Source organism: Pinus tabuliformis, chromosome 3_1 (genome assembly GCF_031772625.1).
Source record: "Pinus tabuliformis cultivar Carrire ecotype Pingquan chromosome 3_1, CPIR1, whole genome shotgun sequence".
Taxonomy (NCBI): Eukaryota; Viridiplantae; Streptophyta; class Pinopsida; order Pinales; family Pinaceae; genus Pinus; species Pinus tabuliformis.
Genome location: NC_142301.1, coordinates 885,076,907 through 885,101,452, shown reverse-complemented (window position 1 = coordinate 885,101,452; position 24,546 = coordinate 885,076,907). Strand labels below are relative to the sequence as shown.

The window sequence follows — 24,546 nt, the reverse complement described above, 5'->3', positions numbered from 1 at the left end:
TTTTACTTTATCTATGCAGTCACAAAGTTTACATGAAAATACAAGAACAAATGGTTAAATTGTTGAATGAATATAGTTGGGATGATGTTGTACGCAACTATGCAGATTCAAGTTCTACATCAACACTACTTTTTTATCTTGCATTTAAAAAGGTATGTTGATTTATACATTCATTTTTATTCATCTGTATACTATTTTTATTTTATAACTTACACATATATTTGTTTATTTTATTAAAGATGAGGAAGGATGCAAATGGAGCACCAAATAGTTTCAGAACCTTTATTGAAAAAATTAAGATCGAAAGACTAAAGAAGCAACGTCTTAAGAATGTTGAACTTGATCCAACTCTTACTCATTTCATTTGGAATGGGCTTGACACTATTCAATATCAAGTAATACAAGGCGACTATGAAGACATTGCTAAACTCATACCTAAAAGGGATTATGCCCTAGTTATTGCAGATATTCCACATGGTTTTAATATTTCAAACATTGACTATGATAGTGACCCTTATACTTATCAATCTCTTAGTAAAGTGGTTGCGGGATTTCTAGAAGTCACATCATCACCATTATGGAGATTTGTGACATTTCATTTAGACACACAATTGGCAATGTTATTGTCAAACTTCAAGGGGAAAACAAATTCAAGGACACAGCTTACATGGTAAGACGTTGAAAATGTATATTTGATTAATGTTAAAAAACTCATTTGTGTACAAATTAATTGAACTTTTACTATTTCATGTTACAAAAAAAAAGTCAAATCTTCTTAATCGTGAAGATCAACCATTTATAAACAATTGTGAGTTCATCCATATTGATAGTTGGGCAAAAGATGATAGTTATATGTCAATGATTTTTAATCGGGTAGATAGAAAGAGTCATAGCCAAGTACTGGCTTATGATGCTGTTGTGAGAAAACTAACATATGAAGACAAAGAAGCAAAAGGAGATATAGTTAAAATTTAGCAAAAACCACATATATTGATTAACTATCTTATAGACATATGGTCAAATGAAGGAGATTGGGTTTTGGATTTATTTTTTGGCTCGGGTAAGTTTTATTATATGAAATTGAATTTCAATGTATTATTTCTTAATTTATATGTCATTGTACTAATTTACTTCATTATTTCTTTTGTGGTTGACAATTAGGTACAACACTAGCATGTTGCCTTCAAAAAGGAAGAAATTGCATTGCTATTGAAAAAGATCCAATACAGTACAATTTTATTCAACAAAGAATTAATGCTCTTCAATTTCTTCCAAATGCAATGCACGAAAGTGGGTTGAAGAAAGGGGACTTTAGTGAATCACGTGTGGCAAAAAAGGCAAAGGAACCCCAACCACTATTACATGGAATGATTGGAAAGACATACATTGGGAGATTCACAGACATCAAAGATCCATTAGAAGAGGAAAATGAGCAAAATGAAGCATAAAATATTATGGAAGAAGACAATGATGAAACTCTAGAGGATGAAGAGTTTGGATTACGTGATATTGTTGATTAAGTTTAAGTTATGCTTGGAAATCAAACTCATTTTTTGTAACTATTAATTAGTTATACTTGTAATGTTTTGACTTTGACATTTTATGAGAAGAATAAACATTCAATTAATGTTGTTATGTGTTCAATATTTGTATTATGTGATTTTAGCAATAATTTTTATGTTAATCATTATTTTTTGAAAAAAACAATGACTATTATTATTTTTTGACATGAAATTCACAAAAAAAACTATTATTTAACCATTTTTAGTTAAAATTTTCATATAAAAATTATGATTTTGACATGTCATTTCTAGCAAAAAATTACAAAAATTTATCAAAGTGTGTAATTTTTTAGTTATATTTATGTTGAAAACGATTATTTTTATGTCAATTGTTAAAAATTATTGTTTTTAGAGACAATTATTTTATGTGCATTGAAAAATTAATTAACGATGTATAAATATGTAGAATATCGAAACTTCAAAATATTGACCTTCTTCTTTAAATATGCAAAACAATAAAAACCTCACTACAAAAAATAAAAATAAAAATTAAAATAAAAACAAGAAAATATGAAGAAGAAGACCACTTCAAAAATTGTTAAATTTAGGAAATATTTATTTACATTTCATACATTAGAAAATTTAAAGTAAAAAAATAGGTCTTTTAAAAAAATGGCCTGATGCATAATCACCACTTTTTTAAATCAACATGCAAATCACTAACATTCTAAAACGTAATGTACATAAAACAATTTAAAGTGCAAAAAACTATGCTCTAAGAAAATATGTGTGTTTTGCATCACCCCTTTTAAAAACCGGGTCACTTTTTTATTATCTCTACGAAACGGGTAACAATATCAATTCCCGTTTCAAAGTTTACATTGTTTGGTGGTCATGTATGTTTGAGTGGACATACCTACATCATCTAGTGTTTGTGTTCCAGTATTTTCTTGCCTTTTAATGATTCCTTATTCACCATGTTGATCAATGGGCAGCCCTTATAGAGATGTCCCACCTCATGGAATCTTCTGCATCGGAAGGGGACCCCTTCATAGTCTAGGATATGCCATCTAATATGTCCACGGTACTGGAGGAGGAAGATTTCCACTAGACCTTCCATGGTGTCCAGATGAACCAGTATTCTAGCAATGACAACATTCCCCATTTCCATGAAGGACTTGTCATGGTCTAAATAAACCCCCAGATCATCTCTGATACATCTCAATAAATCCTCAGACTAGAAGTGGAGAGGTAAACCTAGAATTCTAACCCATATAGGACTTGCCCCCAATTTTTCGTTGTTAGGGTCAAAAGGCATCCAACGTTTTAGGAGAACCAAAGTCATATCAATATGCCAAAAATTTGGAGAGGATCCAATTCGCTTGTTGAGGGAAAGTGAAAATGAGGAAAAACCACCCTCTTTTCATAGTGAGGACTACTGGTAGTTGATCAAGGGTATTTCCCCATATTTCCGTCACCCATCTCTTAAGTCTTGTCATGGAATAATTACCTCCTCTGACCGTACCGACCAACACCGAGCTCTCTGTATCAACTACCTGTGCCATGCTAATGCCTTGTCCAAAAACTAGTAATCATTTGCGCTCCCTGACCTTTATGCATTTAGATTCCCTCCCTACCCCTCTGGATTTTTGGAGTGATCTGCAGATGCTTGGCCTATCTCCTCAGGGTGAGCTTCATCAAAGTCAGAAGCCCTAGCTTCTTCTTGTTCCGTATGTTGTTGAGGGATGCCTTCAAAAAAACCCAAGGTTTTTATGTTATGTTGCGGCCGAGGGGTTTGGTTTCTAGGGTTTGCATCCACTGATATATTGAGTCCCAATCTCTCAAGGCCTAATGTTCCCGCTTCAGGTCCAGGAAAATCAAAAGGCACCGCGGATGTCTCACCTGGTCTTGAGGGAAATTTGGGGAGCTACTCAAGCTCCCATATCTATAGCTCTGACGGAGACGAGATCGTTAGTTCCAGATGGGGTTGATATTCCAGTAGTATGAGGTCGATACATGTGCCAATTGAAGAGGTAAGGTGAGAAAACCCTAAGGTATTGAGGTAGGTCACGTCATCTTCCATATTAGTAATATAGGGCTCGAACTGGTCATTCAGTACCTGGGATCTCGCCGGTGAGTGCACAGAGAGTTGTTGAGGTGGATCCTCGGACCAGATCAACACATGATCCATTGATTCTATGGAGTAGTCAACAAGTTCCTCATCCATCTCAACGGGGTTGCTACAAATGGTCACGAAAGAGTTCTGACGTTGTTGAGTTGTCGCCTGCCTTCAGTGTCACCGACCCAAATAGTTGCCCCATCCTTTGCGTTTCCCAATAGTTTTATTGATTTCTCCACCATGTTTTACCTATGTCCGCAGGAAATGGAGGCTGTAGACCCTAAATGTGCCCTAGACTGTTGCAAACCCTCGTGTAGTTGCGAAACTTCAGAGCCCTAGTCATCCTCCCTACCACAAACCGTAGACCTCGACCGCAGACCGCAGATCACAAAGCCCAATTGTAGACCCCTTCTTATGTTACCTTAGGTGTACTGTTTAGATGTTTGATTCCCCTTACAATTTCTCACCCTGATCGGGGGGGTATTTTCAATTCATTTTCATATATGCACCATATGTTTTTTTATTTAAATATTAAATAGATTTTTTTTGGCTTAAAATACTTTATATTACTTTATGAAATCATAGATACATCATATCTTTGAGCCGAGAGGCTCATTCTACAACCCATTATGATGTGTAACCCTGTCCGTCCATCATCAAAGCTGAAATTTTTCTCAAGTCGACCAAAATAAAATTTAAAAAATATCTAAAATAAATAAAAATTAAATAACTATACAAAACATTTAAATAATGTCGGCTCATAAAAAAATTTGCATGTGAAGAAATTGGATCCCTCTCAGCTCATGTTAGATCCGTATTTAAGATGGATTTATGCTAATAACTAATGTTCAAAGAGAGGAACAAAATCTCGACCTCCAACTCTGCTATAAACTGACAACACTAGACTTCTTGTTTAAGAATTGATGGGTTTTATGCACTCTCCTTGTCTGGCCTTCTGGTCTCCTATAAAAATTCACAATTCCAAAGTTGGTTTCATCTATCTGTTTTTGGTCCTTTTTGAAAAGGAGGGATTGGACCGTGGACACAACACACCTTCCAACTTTCCAAGTGTAACAAATGCTTTAGTCCATAAACTTAACATTCTCTTTGTTCTTTACTCCTCGCATATTAAATGTTAAGTTCTACATTACTCCTAATTCTAGTCTCAGTTGAGACTCGAAGAGTTATTACACTCAATGCCTCCAATATTGACACAGTCACAAACTCACATAGGACACAACTAGGCTCTAGCAAATGAACTTCGAGTAATAAATTTTTTTGTCCAACGATATTTTATAGAACCTTTAAACGTAACATCGACAACCACGCTTTTGATTTTTGGAAAAAAAATACTTTTGCTGAATATTTCCTGTATATGACATTTTTCGTCTTTCATATTCATTAGTTTGCTCTGAAACTCACCTACCTTTGAGACATGAAAAATTATTCTTTAAGAGGTCTCAAATTGCAAAAGTTCACCACAGTCCATGCTCACGTTCTTAGACAACTTTTGACTTAGCATTGCTTGGTATGGTTGTTGATATCTTTAATAAAAGAGTCCTCAATTAGTTGTAAAAATTATCATAAGTCTGCCCTCGTTGTCAAAATAAGAAATTCCCAAGCACTATAAAAAATCATGCTTATCAAAGGTTAGCAACGTTAGTTCAAACCTTTTACAATGAGGATGATACTTCTATCTGCTTTACTATTGTAACAAATTGTTTATTCCTCCCATGTTGTAGATGACACCTAGCAAATTTTTAGAGAGATCACATGCACAAGGTTTAGTACTAGAAAACCATTAAAAGCATTAGTTTATGTTTTGAGGGTTGCATTAACAATATACATAATCATTGTTGCTTTAAACACAAGCCATCATAGATTCTAGCTACAAGATCAAATGTGACATGATTGGGCTTAGCCAACAAATCGTTTGTGATGGGCAGTTGTTCTTAGACAACTAGTTACTTCCATTTAGTATTTTCCTCTTGATGTAGGTTTCCCACATCTAATATGGTTAGAGGGATGCATAACACCATCTCATCCAGTGATGGTTGAGGATCCTCATCATCCTAACTATGTGGTGTTCTTTAGTGTTTTTCACATATTAAAATTTAAATACATAATCAAAACAATTAACCCCAAAAGCTGAAAAGCCTTGTAAAAGCTTAAAAGTGTGGTTGTATGATATCTCGAAGCACATATGCTAACTCTAAATTGAAAAGTACACATTGAATTTGTATAGAGACGAACCTATCATCTTTAATAGATAGTGTTGTCAAATAAGACAATAATTTTGGTCTCGCAGTTAATTAATTTTTTTTGGTTGGAATCTAATAATTTTTTTTTTTAATTTTTTAAAATTTAAATGTGGGAGTGTTTAAATAAATATTTTGATGGCGGAAATACACTCAGTGCCATCTATAATTTTTGGGCATCCAATAGTTTTAAACTTGAAAACTGTAATCAAGATTTTCAAAAAATTCTGCTAAATTTTCATAAAACATATTAGCATTTCTATTGTTTTCGTTAGCAAAATTGTGGCCTTTAGACTAAGAGTTAATAAATTATAACTTTACTGGTATACATCAACCAACCGAGGCCAAAATATTATATTATTAAATTATGAGTTTTAACTAATTAAAAAATAATAAATAATTATGGAAATAAATTATATTAATATTATTATTTTTAATTAATTTAAATAATATTTATAAGAAGAGCTTCGGCGTAAATCACATATAGAAAGACCTTTGTCGACGCATTTCGAGCCAGCAAGTGTGGCTCATCGTCAGGACAAGTTGAAGAAACAGATCTAGCTTTGCTTGTTAAATAGTCTGAGCAGGGCCTCCAACAGCTATCTAGATTAACGACTAGCTTTGACTTGGGAACTTAGTGTTGCCAAGGTTGCCTAGTTCCATCATCGGAAACTCAGGGAAGCTATTGAGATCGAAAGAAGGCCTAACAATCTCAATAGAGATGACGACTGGAAGATCAGTAGATGTTGGATCCCTGCCCTTTCATCTTAGTCTCCCCCCCACCCCCCCCTCTTTCATCTTTTTCGCTTTCGTCGTTCCCCTGGAGCCTTCCTATCTCCTAGGGTTTATCCTTTTTGGCTCTAGACTCTTTCCAGTCCTTCTCCTGTTTATTTTGTGTCGCTCCTTTTTCCCTGATTGATATTGGTATCTATTATCATAACTAATATTTATTTACTTATTTTTATTATTATTATTATTTATTTATTTATCTTATATTATTATTATTATTTTATATATATATATATTTTAATTAATTATTTATTTATCTATTAACGAATATATATTATTATTATTATTATTATTATTTTATTTGCTTATTTTTATTGTTGAGTCGCTCCCTTTTCCCTAATTATTATTGTTATTTATAGTCATAACAAATATTTATTTACTTATTTTTATTATTATTTATTTATTTATTTTATTAGTTCTTCGTAACTAATTTTTACATATATTATTATTATTTTTATATATATTTTATTATATTTTTTAATTAATTAATTAATTTATCTATTTATGAATATATATTATTATTATTATTAATATCTATTTTATTATTTTCTCCTAACTAATTTTTATATATTGTTTATTTATTAACGAATATATATTAGTATTATTATCATTTTTATTTTCTTATTATTAATTACTTTATTATTTCTTTCATAACTAATTTATATATTATTATTATTATTATTTTATATATATTTTTAGCTATTTATTTATTTATCTAACGAATATATATTATTATTATTTATTTATTTGCTGATTTGGATTATTATTTATTTCATTACATTTACCTTATTTATAAATAAGTTAGGTCTTCAATTTAACTAATTCCCATTTAATAAATTTTTTTAATTATTAAATTATACATTTTAACTAATTATTAACGTAAACCCCTTCTAAAATTATTTCATTTATATAATTATATATTTATATATAGGTATGGTCATTAACTATCTTCCTTTAAATAATCAATTTGACTTTTTGACTGTCCCTAAGTCAAAGCTAGCCGTTAATCTAGATAGTTGTTGGAGGCCCTGCTCAGACTATTTAACACGCAAAGCTGGATCTGTTTCTTCAACTTGTCCTGACGATGAGCCACACTTGCTGGCTCGAAACGCGTCGACAAAGGTCTTTCTATATGTGATTTACGCCAAAGCTCTTCTTATAACTGTTATGGATCACAGAAGTCTCAATTCAACAATTAAATAATATTTTTTAATTATTTGCATGTCTTTTTTTGACCATGATTTTTAGAATTTTAATTTAATTATTAATAATTATTAAGGATTTAACATATTTCTAGTGGTAGTCACAAATCAAAGGTTGAGATTTATCTTAAAAGTAGTTGGTCATTTTTTCCCTTTTAATTAAATTCATTAATTAAAAAATTGTCATATAAACATGAGTTATGATTTTTTGGACATGTATATTTGTAAGCCATGGTATTGTAACAAACTCTGTTTACAAGTTAGGAATCTCTATGATAAAGTGTGGTGAATATAGTAGTTATGATTCTTGTTACAAGTTTCTTTAAATGCATATATATTTAACTTGTGTATTAATTATTTGAAAAACAATAATTATTATTATCTAATTTTAAGGTCATGGCCAAGTCAGACACCAAATTGGTGTATGAGGGACAAGGGACCCACCTATGCGTAGTGACATACATACACTACCCCCCTCTGGTTTTGAACCTCTGACCTCTAAGTCTAGAAGGCATACATACTCTACCCCCTCTGGTTTCGAACCTCTAACCTCTAAGTCTAAAAGGCATACAAACTCTACCCCAAATTGGTGTATGAGGGATAAGGGACCCACCTACACGCAGTGACATACATACACTACCCCCCTCTAGTTTTGAACCTCTGACCTCTAAGTCTAGAAGGCATACATACTCTACCCCCTCTGGTTTTGAACATGTGACCTACCCCCCTTTGGTTTTGAACCTCTGACCTCTAAGTCTAGAAGGCATACATACTCTAACCCCCCTCTGATTTTGAACTTGTGACCTACCCCCGTCTAGTTTTGAACCTGTGATCTCTAGTCTATACATACTCTACCCCCCTCTGGTTTTGAACTTGTGACCTCTAAGTCTAGAACGCATACATACTCTACCCCCCTTTGGTTTTGAACTTGTGACCTCTTAGGAGAAAACACATGCTCTTAACCAGTAAGTCACTCAAGCTATAATAATTTTAATTTTTATGATTTTTTTAAATCTTGGTAATGTAAGATGTATCACAAGATAAATGTTTTGTTACCTATAATTTATAGAGTTTCTCTAGTGATAATGATGACCATCTTCATATTGCCATTGAAAAAAAAGATAAATATTTACTTGATTTATTTTAAAATCTTATTGCTATTTTTTAAAATATTGGAGAGGAGTTTTCCTAAATCTTCATAATTTTGACCAATTAAAAGGTTAAGATTGTTTCTTTTGTAACAAATATTTACGTGGATAGGTCTATCTATTTTAGATTATGGTTCACAAAATTTTAATTTAATTATCAATCATTATTAAGTGAATGGTAGAGATTTAACCTCCATGGAATATTCTTAATAGTTGTCATTGATTAAAGGTTGAGATCTATCTCAAAAGTAGTTACTCGTTTTCTATCCTTTTAATTAAATTGATTAATTAAAAGGAAATGCCATATGAATATGGGTTATGTCTTTTTGGGCATGTGGCATTAATAAACCATAGTATTGAGAGTGTTATAGCAAATGATATTTACAAGGGGGAAATCTCCATGATTAAAAATCTTGTTACATGCTTTTTTAAATGAATATATCTTTAATACATAAATTAATTGTTTTTATAATAAATAATAATAATCCAAAATAAAATTATATTTTTTAATTATTATTATTATTATGATTTTTTTTATCGGTAAATGTGAGATATATTATTTTAATCTCTATTTTGCCATTCATTTAATTTATATGCCTACACTAATTTTAATTTATAATTTATAAGTCTTGTTTCATGATGAATCTCATAAATTTGTTATTATTATACAACTTGAGTGGGTCTAATGGTTAAGAACATGTGTTTCCTCTTAAGTGGTCACATGTTCAAAACCGGAGGGGGTAGAGTATGTATACCTTCGTAGGATTCATGCGTGGAAATGGGCCCCTTATCCCACAAACAAAGGTCTCATACACCAATTTGATTTGTGGCTTAACTATAACCTTAAAATTAGATAATAATTGTCAGTATAAATTTCCTTTTTTATACTATAAATTAGATTAAATGACTACATTGTAGTGTCTTAATTTTCTCTGATTTAAAAACACACCAAAATTGTCCGACTTTTTACACATAGACCAATATTTAAAAGACTACCTTAATTATAAAATTTATAAAATTCTAGAATACAAAAGTTATGTTCAAGTAGTAGATCATTTGACATGCATGCCCGGTCAAGGTAATGCATGCATGTTTTACTTCACCAAAACGTGTTTTACTTGAAGTAAATGTGTATGCGATTTGATTAAATAAACTTGTTTTTACTCTACTAGAGCATATAAAAACACACACACATTCTTAATCACTCGAAATGGCACATTGAATGAATTGCTAGATGTTTTTAATGTGTTATTTAAATGAGACTTTGGTGTGGTGTGAATCCATAGCAGGTTCAAAATTTTATCTATGCCAATGTGAACCAACGAGTAAATTTATACTAATGGTTGTGAGGAGGTTAACCATGATAAATATGGTAAGGTTGGGATCGCTAGAAGTTTGTTTTCATAAGGAAAAAAATATTGTTTATTTACTTTTGATTTATAACTAGATGTGTAGTGTGTTGTTTAGAGAGTGTCTTTACTCTTTTCTCCTTAGTATTTCATGAGTGAGATATTAACACTATACAATGTTCAAATATGTTGGAAGTTTTTTGGACAAGTTGTTTTAGTGAATAGGGCATCTCATACTTTTTTTCTCTTTGTCCCATAATGGTGTGAAAAGAAGAATATTTAGATACCTAGCACACTTGTTGTTCTCATTTTTCTTTCTATGGAAGGGTTGCATTGCTTAGAGCATGGTTCAAGGCTATAACATGGTGAATTAGTCTCAAATATTTACTTTTAGGTCTCACAATCCATGCAAATGACCCTCAATCATCACAAAAGGACCTATAAATGGAATATTTGGCTTGCAAGTGAGACATCATAATGCCTCTAACAAGTTGAGGACTATGTGTGGGTCTTGGCTCTATATTTACGGTTTGGCGATGTAAAATTAAGCACTTAATCTCAGTCAAAAAAATTGCTTCCAGTGTTTTGAAGATATGCATAGGGCCCATAACTGGCACAAACTTCCTATAAAAGGGATTTTCAACCTACAAATTCAAGCTAAGAACAATTTTGTTGTTTACAATAACATTGGGTTAGGTCATGATTTAAGTATGAAAATTAGCAATGAAGACCCTAAGAGATAATAGGTATTTCATCCTAGGACATCTCTCTCTCTCTCTCACACACACACATACATTAGCTAGGCATATAGGCCCTCATAATTTCTTATACAATTCATGGTCCATATACAATGCTTAAATATAGTTCATGTGAAGATGTCAAAAATTTCATGCAATTAGGATATGGTTTGGAGTTTGACATTTTGTGTAACAAGGATGGCTCTTGTGGTTTGAGCCATGGTTTAGGACCAAAACCTAGAGACATGGGTCCAAAGTGTTTCCTCTAGGGTTAATTTCTCATCCACATGGCCTCAAACAAACATAAATGCATTTTAGAAGGACTTTCTGTTCTACAAGTGGCATACATGCACAACTTTGGTATTTAGTGTATAATGGGTGTGTCTTATGAACTCATAGGATTTTTAAGCACCAAAAGCAAGGACATAGGACCCAATATGCATAAAGTATTAAACCATTACCAAGCCCTATAGAGGGAAATGTTACCTATAGGTTGTATATGAGAATAAATTAGGTAATTGACATACCTTGGTATATTTAAATGCAGGAGCTAATGACATAGGCCCTAATAGTGCCTAGTAAGGCACGCGAACCACACAAGACATGTTAGAGAATCATTACTATTCCTAGGTGACTAGAAGGCCACCAAGAGATGATGTGTGTTTTTTCAATCATTGTTATTTTCCTTGGATATCTACAAGGCTTTTTTAGGGATTAAGATATAAGTTTTCACATGTGGTCACGTTTAAGGCCTCAAAAACCATAACTAGTTCTCAAGACATCCAAATGGTGCCAAAATACCCATTGGGAGGACAATGGTATCCTTAGGGGTTCACATGTGTTGGTTAAATGAATCTCAATATTGATGTGTAAATCAAGTTGGTACCTATAAACTCTATAGGATTAGTTATTGCCTAATAAGTATATATTATTAATTTTCTCTACCTTTGACCATGATATGTTTACCTTTATTCATTCTTAAATATATAAATATATCACTATATCTTATGCATTCTTATGTTATGTGAACATGTTTCCATTGTAATGCTTCACCCCTCCCTCCCATAGCTATCATATGAAGGGCCCAAACATAATAAAATTTAGAATTTGAGCTTTTGGCAAAATCATTAAAGATCAATATATTGTGCACATTAGTGTTTTCACTAAATCCTTGGCTATCATGACCAATGATTCTACTTGTTGTTCAACCTAACCTTGGATCTCCACACTTATTTTATGCATTTTGTTAAGCCCTACATAAATACCTATGTTAAGTCCTATATTAATCCCTAGATATTGAATATTTTCCAAGCTTTCTTCTCCTCAATCATTGGGATGACCCATTTGGAACATAAATCCTAAGCATGTGCCACAATAAATTCATTTTTCATTTCCTTATTAGGAAGTTTAATTTTTTCCATGTAACCATGCATACCACCCTCCAACTCAAAGACAGGGCTAAAATTTTCTTCAAGGCTCAAGGTCATTCAACAAGAAGGCTTGAAGTCATTACAACAATATACTCAATATGAACTCAAAATGTTAGTTGTGAGAATTGACCTTGGGACGGTAGAATAACAATAATTCCTCTCAACTACCTATGATAAACCCAATTTTCTCTATATTAGGAAGATTATACCATCATATACAATGAAAATATTTTCATGAGTGCTTCAATACCTTAGTATTTCTTATTGTGCATGGTCAAAAATCTTTGCCTAAAGGTTGAACCCTCAAATCTAGATCCTCCTAGTTGACTTTTCCAGTCGTTTTACTAATTTCTCTCCCACTAATCTATCTATCATTTTCAGTGATGATATTCTCTCCCATTGACCTATCTAATTCTCTCAATGATGGTATTCTCTCCAACTAATTTCTTTCTTTTTTTTGTGTAAATAAGCTTTTGTATTAACAAGTAAAACATATAGTACAAAACTTCTGCCGAGGCAGATTGCTGGCTGCATGGCAAGCCTTACTCAGTAGCAACAGATTGAAAAAGGAAGAGAGAGCTATAGAAGACATAGAGAGAACTAGAGCTGCCTAGAATAACACCACGCAGGGTGACTTGGTCCCAAAAAAACTGATTATCACATATCTGAAAAACACAGTAACAGAAAATATAGCAGAGTCCCGCAAAGGGACAGGGAAGACTAATCATGGTTGTTGGGAGGGGTTGCATGCGCCTCTCTGTGCCTGGGGGCCTGGGCCTGGTGGATGCACGACGGACCTCCCTTCGGCGAATCAGCGGGCTTGCTATCCTTCTCAATGGATTTCTGGAGGAGCTTGATCAGAACAGAGAGCTTTTTGCTGATGGAATCCATCTCCTGATGCAGAGCGCAGAGTTTAAATTCGCTGCTTTCGACCACAGCTCTGTGTTCCTTTGTCATCTGGGCTGCAAACTGTTGGAGGGTGCGAAGTTGCTCCACCTGTTCCCCCTGAACGTCCATGGCTTTTGCCAAGATGGTCTTTATCCGCCATGCTTCGGCTTGAGTGCGGACAAATTGAGTTGCTCTGGTGCTGGGCGTACTAGGGTCCTGCAACCAGTCCACTTCCTGGCTGAGCTGGTGATCTGAGAGCTTTGCTTCCTCTTCTTGAGCAGAGGCCTCCAAGTCTATAATTTTTCTCTTATTCCTCTGAGAAGTTCTCCGTTCAAACAATTCTCGGGCCGTCTGCAGATCTTTGTTTGTCGACTGATTTCAGCTGCTATTGCCCGCCATGAGAAACCTTTCGTGACTGATTCCCTCCTGGATGCAAATGGGAAAATTGAGACTCTGCCTTCTGAGCGCATGAAACATGATGCTCCAATGGAGAGCAGGAGCAAATATATAGAAATTGGAGGGGAGGTTTCGGGCTGGGGAGTGGAGTGCGGTGTGATCCTTGCCTGTCCGATCACCATAAATGCTATTGTGCGAAAAATTGGAGGGGTTTTCCATTGATTGGGAATGTTTGCCTTTGCCGCCTCGTGCACGATCTTGAGTGTGCCACGTGTCCCTCCGTCCAGCGCTTCTGCGTCGGGCTATGTCATCCTGGATCATGTTTATGTACAAATCCCTGTAATCTGCTATATTCATGAATGCCCTTAACCGGCTTGTCCTGCGGTAGTTGTTAGGAGTTGATGGCCCCAATCCCGTCGGCCTATCCATGTACCTGTGTAAGATTATTAAACGGAATGCTGACCTGCCCTTTCCGCAGCCACTAAATCTAAGCGAGCGAGTTGAGAGCATCGGTCTTTTAAATGATGATTTTCCACCATTTGCCAACAGCTGTCCACCATTTTAGCTGGGTATTTGATCCCGTGGTTAGCCAAGTGGTCGGCGACCGTATTTTCCTTTCTCCTTACCGCTTGGAAGACGAGGCCTTTCATTCTTCCAAGCAAATTCCCAATATTGTTTGTGACCATGGATAGGCGCCAGTGCTTCGTTACTTTGCTTATTGGAGTGCCCCTGTAAATTTTCTTGGCCACTGCTATGGCTATCTCAGAGTCGCCCTCAATTACTGCGTTTTCTGTGTGATTTCTATGAAGGATTTTTAACCCCTTTTCCATTGCTGCGAATTCCATTTCGTTGTTGGTGCCCTCACCCAGAGCTGTGCTGTAAATATGGAGTATTTCGCCTGAATGGTTTCGGATTATGCCTCCTATACCAGCTGGGCCCGGGTTTCCTTTCGAGGCTCCGTCGAAATTTAACTTCAGAAAACCTTCAGGGGGCCGAGTCCATCCTTTTAGCGTGCTGTTAATGTTCTTCTGTTTGGCCTGGGGGACGAGACTTTGGCCGGTGCAAATGTTGAAAGCGTTTAGGATTCGCTGTTCCTCAGGAGAGATTCGCCTGGCAGGGTCGGCTTTACTTTTTACCAGAATTAATTGGCGGATGTTCTGGAATAAGGTAATTCTCAAATGTTCCATATTCCTGTGTTCGCTTTGAAAAATCCTTCTGTTTCTTTCTTTCCACAAAGTCCAAGTAATAAAACCTGGTAGAGCTTTCCAGATATTGTTGATTTGAGGATTTTCTGAATAATTGCTTGGCCAATTGTTAATAGTGTTGTGTATGGAGTCTAAATCTCTGCTGTTTTGCTGCATAATTGCTTCTATCTCTTGCCAAATGAGGTTCGCCCACTCACATGTATTGAATAAGTGGTTCATGGTTTCAGCGGCTTGGTTGCACATAGGGCAAAAGGAAGGGCCTTCAAAACCCTTTTTCTGCAGGTTTTCCCAAGTTAGGGTCTTTCGCCGCATGAGAAGCCAAAGAAAAGTTTGAATTTTTTGCCAGAAGAGGGGGTCCCAAACCTTGATGTACCAAGATGCGTCCTCCCTCTGCTCTGTGAATTCCATCTGCCTTCTGGCTTCTTTGAGATTGAAGTTGCCATTGCCCTTCAGCCCCCATCTCAACTTGTCCTCATCTGCGGTTATTCTGATTTTTCTTTTGTTTAGGATTAGAAGCAGGTTTTGAAGGTTAATATTTTCTTCATTAGGGTTTGCTGCGGCTGGGAGGGCCCATTCTCTCCATTCCTGATCCTGGCTATCAGGGTTCCAGTAGTGATGGACGGAGTGCTTTCCACTGTTCTGACAGTTAATTTTGTACGCTGCAAGATCTGGGTTTTCAAGCTTTGGGTGCTGCTGCCAGGAGTCTTCCCAAAAGAGGGCAGATTTCCCATTCCGGATCTCCCAAAAACTGTGTTCTTGGATTAGATTTTTATTCTTTTTTGCCAAATTCCAAATTGGGGAACCTTCTGGCAAAGCCTGAAGTCTTATGAGGTCCTGGTCTCTGCAGTTGGGAGTGTATTTCTCTTTCCAATGTCTGGCCCAGGGGAGGTTAGTCTCCTTCAGCCAGCGCCACCACAGCTTCACTCCACCAGTATTGTTGCTAGTGTCGGGGTCGATTAGGTTTAAACCTCCAGCTAGTTTTGATTTACAGACCTTGTCCCAGGCCACGAGAGTCCATTTCCTTTTCTCTGCGTTGCCACTCCATAGGAAGGATCTTTGAATGGATCGGATTTTCTACAGGATCGCTTTAGGCGCCGGGAGGATGGAAAGCATATATTGAGGTATGGCCTGAAGAATAGCTTTAGTTAAAACTAGGCGTCCCGCAAAATTTAGTGCCCTGTGAGTCCAATGCTTGCATCTTTTTTCCATGTTTGCTATGAGCCTTTCCCAGTGAAGCTTTTGCCAAGGCTTAGTGGTGAGCGGAGCTCCCAAATACTTCGAGGGAAGAGAACCTTTTCGAAAGCCTAGGATGCTGGTAAGATGGTTCTGAATTGAAACATGAGTATTAAAGAAAAATATAGTCGATTTGGAGTGGTTTATGTCCATACCTGATGCCTTGCTAAATTTAGATAAGATGGATTTGAAAGCCTTGGCATCTTTGATCGTTGGAGAGCCATGCAGCATGGTATCATCGACAAACTGCTGATGGGTGGTTGTAGGGGTGGAGGGGAAAGGGCGCAATCCATTGATTTTTCCTTCCGCTTTGGCTTTGTGAATATATCTGCTGAGCCCTTCCATGACTATCACAAAAAGGAAGGGGGACAGTGGGTCTCCTTGCCTTATGCCGTGGGTAGGAGAGAAGGGGGCCGAAGGGGAACCATTAACCAGAATAGAGAAATTTGTTGACTTGACAAGGGCGAGGATCCAGTTGATCCACCAAATGTCGAATCCAAAAGCACTTAAGGTGGCCTCCAGGAAATTCCAATTTACTTTGTTGAAAGCTTTTGAAAGGTCGAGTTGAATCATCATACCAGGGATTTTTCTGGATTGTAAAGTATGTATCATCTCCTGAGCCAAGAGGATGTTGTCCAGAATTTGTCTGCCTTCCACGAAGCCTGATTGCTCCTCTGAGATGATGTCAGGGAGGATTGGTTTAAGCCTGTTAGCAATGACCTTAGAAATAATTTTATAAATCACGTTGCACAGAGCTATGGGGCGAAACTTTTCCGGAGTTCTGGATTCCTCTTCTTTGGGGATTAGGGCTAGGAATGTAGAGTTTAGGGCTTTAAGAATTGAGCCAGATCGTCTTGAATCTTCAACTACTTCCCATATCTCTGTTCTGACAGTTTTCCAACAAGCTTTGAAGAAGTTTATAGTAAAACCATCAGGTCCCGGGGCTTTATCATTTGGCATGTCCTTTACAGCCTCATCCACCTCCTCCATAGAGATCTTTCTCCAACTAATTTCTTTCTATGGCCCTATTTAGAAAAATATATTGGAAAGGCCTCAACCTCTAAACATTGTTTTCATTATATTTTTATATTACTATTATTAGCAAGACCCTTTCACTATAATTGAACCATTTGTCTCCTATATATACCAAGGCAAGCTAGTTTTAAAAATCATCTCTTATTATACATTTGTCCTATTGTAAAGGAGATTCTCCCTCAAGGAGACTTCACATTCATTCATATCCCTTATTATCAAGGCATGAATTCACTTATATTTCTATTCTTATGCTATTTGGGTGTTTGGTGCTTAACATTTGATTTCAGAGCATATGATCCTAAGGCTTTGCTCCTTCAAACAACTCACCTTAGAATTTTTTCTATATATCTTTTTTGTGAGAAGTTTTAAATCACAATTTTTTCAAGAGAATAAGAAAACATATCAAGGTACTTGTGAAAAAATGGTCAATTTTCAATTCTCTATAATTTCATAGTTGTAGCCTATGGAAGTTATTACTAGTCCTAAAATTAGTCTCAAGTAAGTGTTCTTGGTAAAATAATCATAGATTTTTTGGGGTGATATATCAAACGAAAATTTTTAATAAACAAAGGAAACATGGCATGTACCATGTCATAACAATTTAAGATTCTAAGTCTTTATACTTTCAGGTTACAAACTATGGAAGTTAGGGTTTTCTACTAGTCTCAAACAAGTGTTCCAAGCAAACCAATCATATCTTATTCTAGAAATATACAATTTGAGTGCCACTAGTTTAATTGGAATTAGGACAAACCATAATATTTCAAGACCAAATTTCATAATTATATTATAAATATTAGAAATGCGGCTTTCCATAAAAATTTACTCTAAAAAGGCCTACGAATCAACAAGTTTGGGGAAAGTTAATATAACTTTCACATGACACATCAAACTTTGGTCAAACCTCTAACATTGCAAAGAAGACATACTACATGCTGAAATTTTAGACTCAAAAGGGTCAAAATTTTCTATGATAAATAAGAAAAAGGTTGGCTAATAAGACAATTTCCAAATCAAGATTTTAAAGGTAATGTAACTTACAATTGGCATAACCCTTGATTGGAAGATCTATTTTTAGTGATTTTAAAAACTGTTAAAAGGTATTAGTGTTGTCATTCTCTCACACGTCAAAGGTTTTTCAAGAATTTATATTCCTACTAAACCACCAAATAAGTCACACACAACATCTATAGAAAGTGAAGACTTCAAAGACAAGGTATCCTAATTGAAGAACCAAGTTAATGAAATGAATGGTTGTATGTTGAAATTTGAATGGATTTCTCACATTCGTGGGAAATCATTTAAAGGGAAATATGAGATCAAATGGAAAAGTTTATGGACCAAAAGATGGAATGATTACAAATTCCATTGAAACCATCCTCTCACAAAGGTTCTGTAAAAGGGATATTATGATCCAAGGAAATCATGAAAATATGGGGAAAATAGTGTTGAACCTCAGTCACATATGGGGAATAGTTTAACACATTTAAAGAGAATGAATATTCAATACAATAGTCGTGATCATTCATTTCTCTAAGATCCACATCATCAAGGGCTCAAATCAGGATCAAGGAACTACTTAACAATCCTAAGCCCAGTATGAAGATTCAACTTGATTATCAATATCTTATAACATGGATAGTCTAGACAGAGTAATTATTTGGTCTACACTTGGTGCCAACTTTACAAAAGGTAACTTTTACATATTTGTATAAATTAGAACTTGATTAATTTGTCTAGTATCAATGGATTTGTGAACGAAAAAAGGATTCTATCATATCTTGGTCCATTTTCAAATATGAATTCATAGCACATTATGTGAATATTAAGAGAAACACATTCCACTAACAAATATATACAATACCATGTTCCTATTCTAACCTCACTCAAACTACAAGGTTGACATCTCAAAAAATGAATAAAAAAAGACCAAAGGGAGTATGCTCAGTGTGAATGGTTGGAGTTGGGTTACACTTTTTGGGGAGAAATGGAGCGTTTGGGTGGAAAAATGATGGATCGATTGAGCCATTTAAGCGCTTGATCAAGCCTTTTTAAGCGCTCGATCGAGATCTTTGACCGCTAAAAAACATCTCAATCGAGCATTAAAACTAACTCTCGATCGAGCTCTTGTGTAACCCCAGGTTCGGAGCTCGATCGAGCCCTAAAGCTCCATACCTTAAAGATGGAAATTTTAAAATTTATGTAAATATCAATAATGATATGCAAACTTTAAAATTGTAAGTTTTTGATGGTTAAAAAAACTAAAAATAAATTAAATTACTAATTAAATTTGAATAGGTAATTAACAATGGTGTGGATTCATTTCTCATTACATTTCTAACTTTTTGGTGTATAAATTTGAAAAAGGATTCTATTCCACTTGCAGTTGAGATTGTAATATTCTTATATTTATAATTTGGTAACCTAAAAATTAGTTTTTAATATGATTTAAATTTTATAATTTAAATAATAAATTGATTAAACATAAGAAAATTTATCAAATTGATTTAATAAATATTATAATTTTTTATATGAATAAGTGTAACTCAAAAATGTGAATTTGACGTTGCTGGAAATGTATATTTTATAAAATTCACTAAAGAGTTAATAAACATGATTCCCTCAGTCATAATCATATCTATTAAAATCCAACTTATATATATTTGTTGAAGAAAAGAAATAGTGCAATAATAATTAACATACTTGTAAGTTATAATTAATATAGTTGTAATGGATGCAATGGTATATGTGGTTATAAATCTCTCTCAACTTGTAAAATGTGATTGCACTCAATTTTTTCCTTAGTTTGCACAAGTGTGAAGTATATATAGAAATTTTTACTTGTGACTTAGGTTTGCAATATTTTTAAAATAATGAAAATATAAGGAAATCATAAATTTTAAAACAGTGTTTGATTAATTTGAAATTGAGTAATCTTGATTTAAATGTTATGAAATTATTTTTAAAATAATAATATTATAAAATTTAGTTTAGTTTAGTTTGTTGTTTTATTTATTATTATAATTTGATTTATTTTTATTGAAAATTTCTACATAAAAAAATTATAAAATGATTAATTATAAAAATATGTTATATTTAAAATCAAAACAATAAACAAATTATAATTTTTAAGAATTTCAAAATTAAAAAAGCAAAGTTAATTTTTTTATAGAAAGTTATCTATATGTTATTATAAAAAAAAAAATTTGTAAGCTTGGCAGGACTACATCTTCATCATGTCCAATGTATCACCCCGATCAAGGCAGAGAATTGAACCGATGACTTCACATCAAGGGGTGCTTTAACAGAGCACCCGATCATTGTCTATCCAAGACCCCGTGGACATCTATATGTTATTATAATTATTTTCTTGGTAAAATAAAATAAAATTTGGATTTATAATTAAGGAAAATTAGAGTTTGGAATATATTTGAATATTTATAAAAATTATTTTTGTGGAATAAATAAATTTTATAATTCGCTTATAGACAAGTATTGAGAGGCTTCGTTTCTTTTTTATTTTTTCTTTAAGATAATTATGATAGCTCAATCTAGCTATAGGCTCGATCCATCCTATAGCTCGATTGAGCCTCTATTTAACCATGTTAAGGGCTCGATCGAGGGTTTATTAAACCCTTGATCGAGCAATTTAAGCGCTCAATCGAGCTGTTGAGGGCCTAAAACATAGAGTTTTAGCTCCTCTTTTGCATATTTCTCTACAACACCATTTTGTACCCTAGCGGACTCTAAGAAAAAATTGTCTTTAAGTGGCAAAGTTGATCATGTTAGATTCGGGAAGGAACCCTCTATCCAATGACATATGAGTTTGACATGTTTGAATTCATAAGATTTTTTTTTTATCTAATTTCTTTTAAATATAATGTTTGAATTTTTTTTGAACAGTTTTAAAGAGTTTGAATAAAAAATCAGTATCATACAATATACACAATGATTTTTTTTCAAAAATACCACTATCTTCGTTTACAAGTCCTCTTCAAAAGCGTAGTTTTAGTTTTTTCAATTTATTTAAATAGTTGAAAAAATCTTACGTGAACACATGTGTCTGCAAAATGCAATTGATATATTACTTTGCCAACTTCGAAAAATAATAAAAATTATAATTTTACATGAAAAAAGAAAATAATATGAAAAACTTACCTCTCTCTGTGTAGATCATGCTTATATATATATATATATATATATATATATATATATATATATATATATATATATATATATATATATATATATATATATATATATATAATTACACATTGTAGACTAAGTTATGCTATGTGAGCACACACATACCTCTTAAGATGTGTGAAAATTTGCAAGGACAAGCATTTCATTTAATGAAAAATTGACATACTATATGAAACTAAATATTTTTGCAAAACATATCATTAGGATAACATCATAATTCTCCACAATTTTTCTTTTTACTCTGAATCAAAATTCATAATGCTTATATGAATTTTGAGGGCTTTAATTCGATAAAAGAGGAAAAAATTGAAATTTCATTGCTACATTTGGCCCAAAAGTGTAACCCAACCTCATGATTTCACCCGTTAGTTCTAATATAAAATACAATATAAGGCATGAATGTAGTACGAACAAATTATTACAGACAATCTGCGAAGACAAAAAATATCAAGAGTCAAAACCATCACAAGATATAAAACTATAAGAGACTACTCCAACCATATCTTGGCATGCATTGATTGAAAACAATACTCAACAAACCCTCAAGATAAAATGATATATCAAAAAGAAAAAGGTAATAGTCTTTTTGATTTCAGGGAAGTGCCATGGTATAAAGCTTAATATGGAGGAGCATGTATTGGATTATTCCATGCTTGCAATCCAAATGGGTGGTGTTAATGTTGTATTAGAGGTCCAATGGTTACAATCATTGGCAATACCAACTCTTAAATTTTAGAAACATTTCATGAGATTTGCCTAACAAGGAAAATAAATTGAACTCAAAGGTATCCAATGGAAATCCTATAAAGTGATCATCTCTAACATGAAAAATTTACTCAAAAAGGGACACCATGGTTTAATTACACAATTGTTCTCACTAGATGTTCAAACATATAGACCCTCTTCTTTAGAAGATCTCCAAAAATTTATCATCAATCATTCCAGGATATTTGGAGAGATACCTAAGGGTCTTCCAACTAGTCAAGATCATCACCATCTATTCATTTCCATCCAAGAAGTGTACCACCTAACATTAGGCCTTACAAGTACACATATGCATAAAAGAGTGAGATTAAACATATAGTTCAAGAATGCTAGAGGTTGGCATCGTTGAACCTACCCAAAGTGATTTCTTTTAATTAGTGGTGACAGTTCAAAAAGAGGAAATTGTTCATATCATATGTGTCCAGGTTATAGATAGCTCAACAACATGAGGATTAAAGAAAATTTACATATACATGTCAATGATGAATTACAAGATGTATTACAAGGATAAATTGTGTTTACCAAGTCATATATTCATCTAGATATCATCGAATTAGAATGAGGCAAGAAGGCATACCAAAAATAGCCTTTAAAATGCTTGAATGCCATTATAAGTTTTTGGTGATGTCATTTGCCCTTACTAATACACCTTCAACTTTTCAAAGCCTTATGAATTGTATTTCCAAACTCTTTCTTAGAAAACTTTTGTTACTATTTTTCGATGATATACTAATCTAGATCAAATCTTTAGAAGAGCATGTAGAACATGTTGATATGATGATAAAAATAGTGGAAGAGAAACAACTATGTGCAAAGCTTTCTAATTGTTCCTTTAGAGTCCAATAATTGGAATATTTGGGACATATTGTATCTCATGAAAGTATCAAAGTGGACCCTAGGAAAATTGAAGCTATGATGGAATGATCAATTCCCCAAACCTTAATGAATCTTAGAGGATTCTTAGGATTGACAAGTTATTACCACAAATTTTACAAGAAATATGGCCAAATAATAACACCTCTAATATGATTATTAAAAAGGAGGAATTTTTTTGGACTTAAAATACAACCAAAGATTTAAACAACTTAAGGAGGCTATGTGTACAACTTCTACCATGGCCATGCATGACTTAACAAAAATCTTTATTGTGGAGTGTAATCCTTAGGGTGTGTTATTAATGCAATTTTGAAGCAAGAAGGAAGGCTTGTTTCCTTTGAAAACAAATACCATAAATCAAAGAGCTTACTCAAACCTGTTTATGGAAAGGAAACGTTGTTCAGATTACATGCAGTTAAGAAATGACACCCTTACATAATAGGAAGGCACTTCAAAGTAAAACAAATAATTAAAATTTGGAATACTTCTTGCAACAATGATTATCTTCATAAAAACAACAAAAATGGGTTACAAAGATGATAGGTTATTTGAAATTATTTGCAGTAAAGGAAAATAAAATATGTTGGCATTGCATTTTCAAGGAAATATGAAGACATAAAGGGCTTACTTGTGTTATTTCAATTTCGTAATCTAATTGGATGGAAGAATCAAGGAAAAAATGGAAGAAATATCATTCAACAACTACAAAATGACCCAATTGCATATATAAATTTGTGTGGAATAATGATTCACTATAGTATCAATATTGCCTATATTTATGTAAGAATTCCAAACTCAAGTAGAGGATCCTTTTGAAATTGGACACTTCTTCTATAGGAGGATATTCAAAGTTCTTGAAAACTTGCCACATGATTACGAAGGATTTTTATGGGACAATATTAAAGTTGATATTCAAAATTTTGTTGTTCAATATGTGATCTACCAATAGAACAAGGGAGAGACAATCAAGACCCCAAGTCCCCTAAAATCATTGGCCATACCAAGTCAATGTTGGGAAGACATTTCAATGGATTTTATTACATGTATACCCAAGTCTAAAGGAATGAATTTCATTATGGTAGTGGTGTATTGACTCACAAAGTATTCCCATTTTTACTATATTTCTCATCCTTTTAAAGCAATTACAATGGCCAAAACATTCATGGAAGGAATCCATAAACTACTTGGAATCCCGAATATTATTATAACTAATAGATATCCATTTTTCATTGATAATTTTGGACTAAATAATATTCTTGTTCAAGTACTCAATTAGCTCGTAGCTCCTCTTACCATCCTCAATTCAATGGGAAAACTAAGGTTGGGAATAAATGTCTAGAAGGGTATCCTTGTTGCTTTGCATATGATAAATAAGCACAATGCATCAAGTGGTTTCCCTTTGTAGAAT

The 24,546-nt window shown here is 33.7% G+C and overlaps 1 protein-coding gene across 1 annotated transcript; it reads right to left on the bottom strand.

The window, feature by feature from the left end:
* Window positions 1–13,254: 13,254 nt before the first annotated feature.
* Window positions 13,255–17,246, bottom strand: LOC149190439 (uncharacterized). Its single transcript, XM_089410514.1, has 4 exons — window positions 16,412–17,246; window positions 14,282–16,051; window positions 13,986–14,110; window positions 13,255–13,773 (listed from the first exon to the last, which is right to left on the bottom strand). Exons 1-4 carry the CDS (start codon window positions 17,244–17,246, stop codon window positions 13,255–13,257), a joined length of 3,249 nt encoding a protein of 1,082 aa, XP_089266640.1.
* Window positions 17,247–24,546: the final 7,300 nt, after the last annotated feature.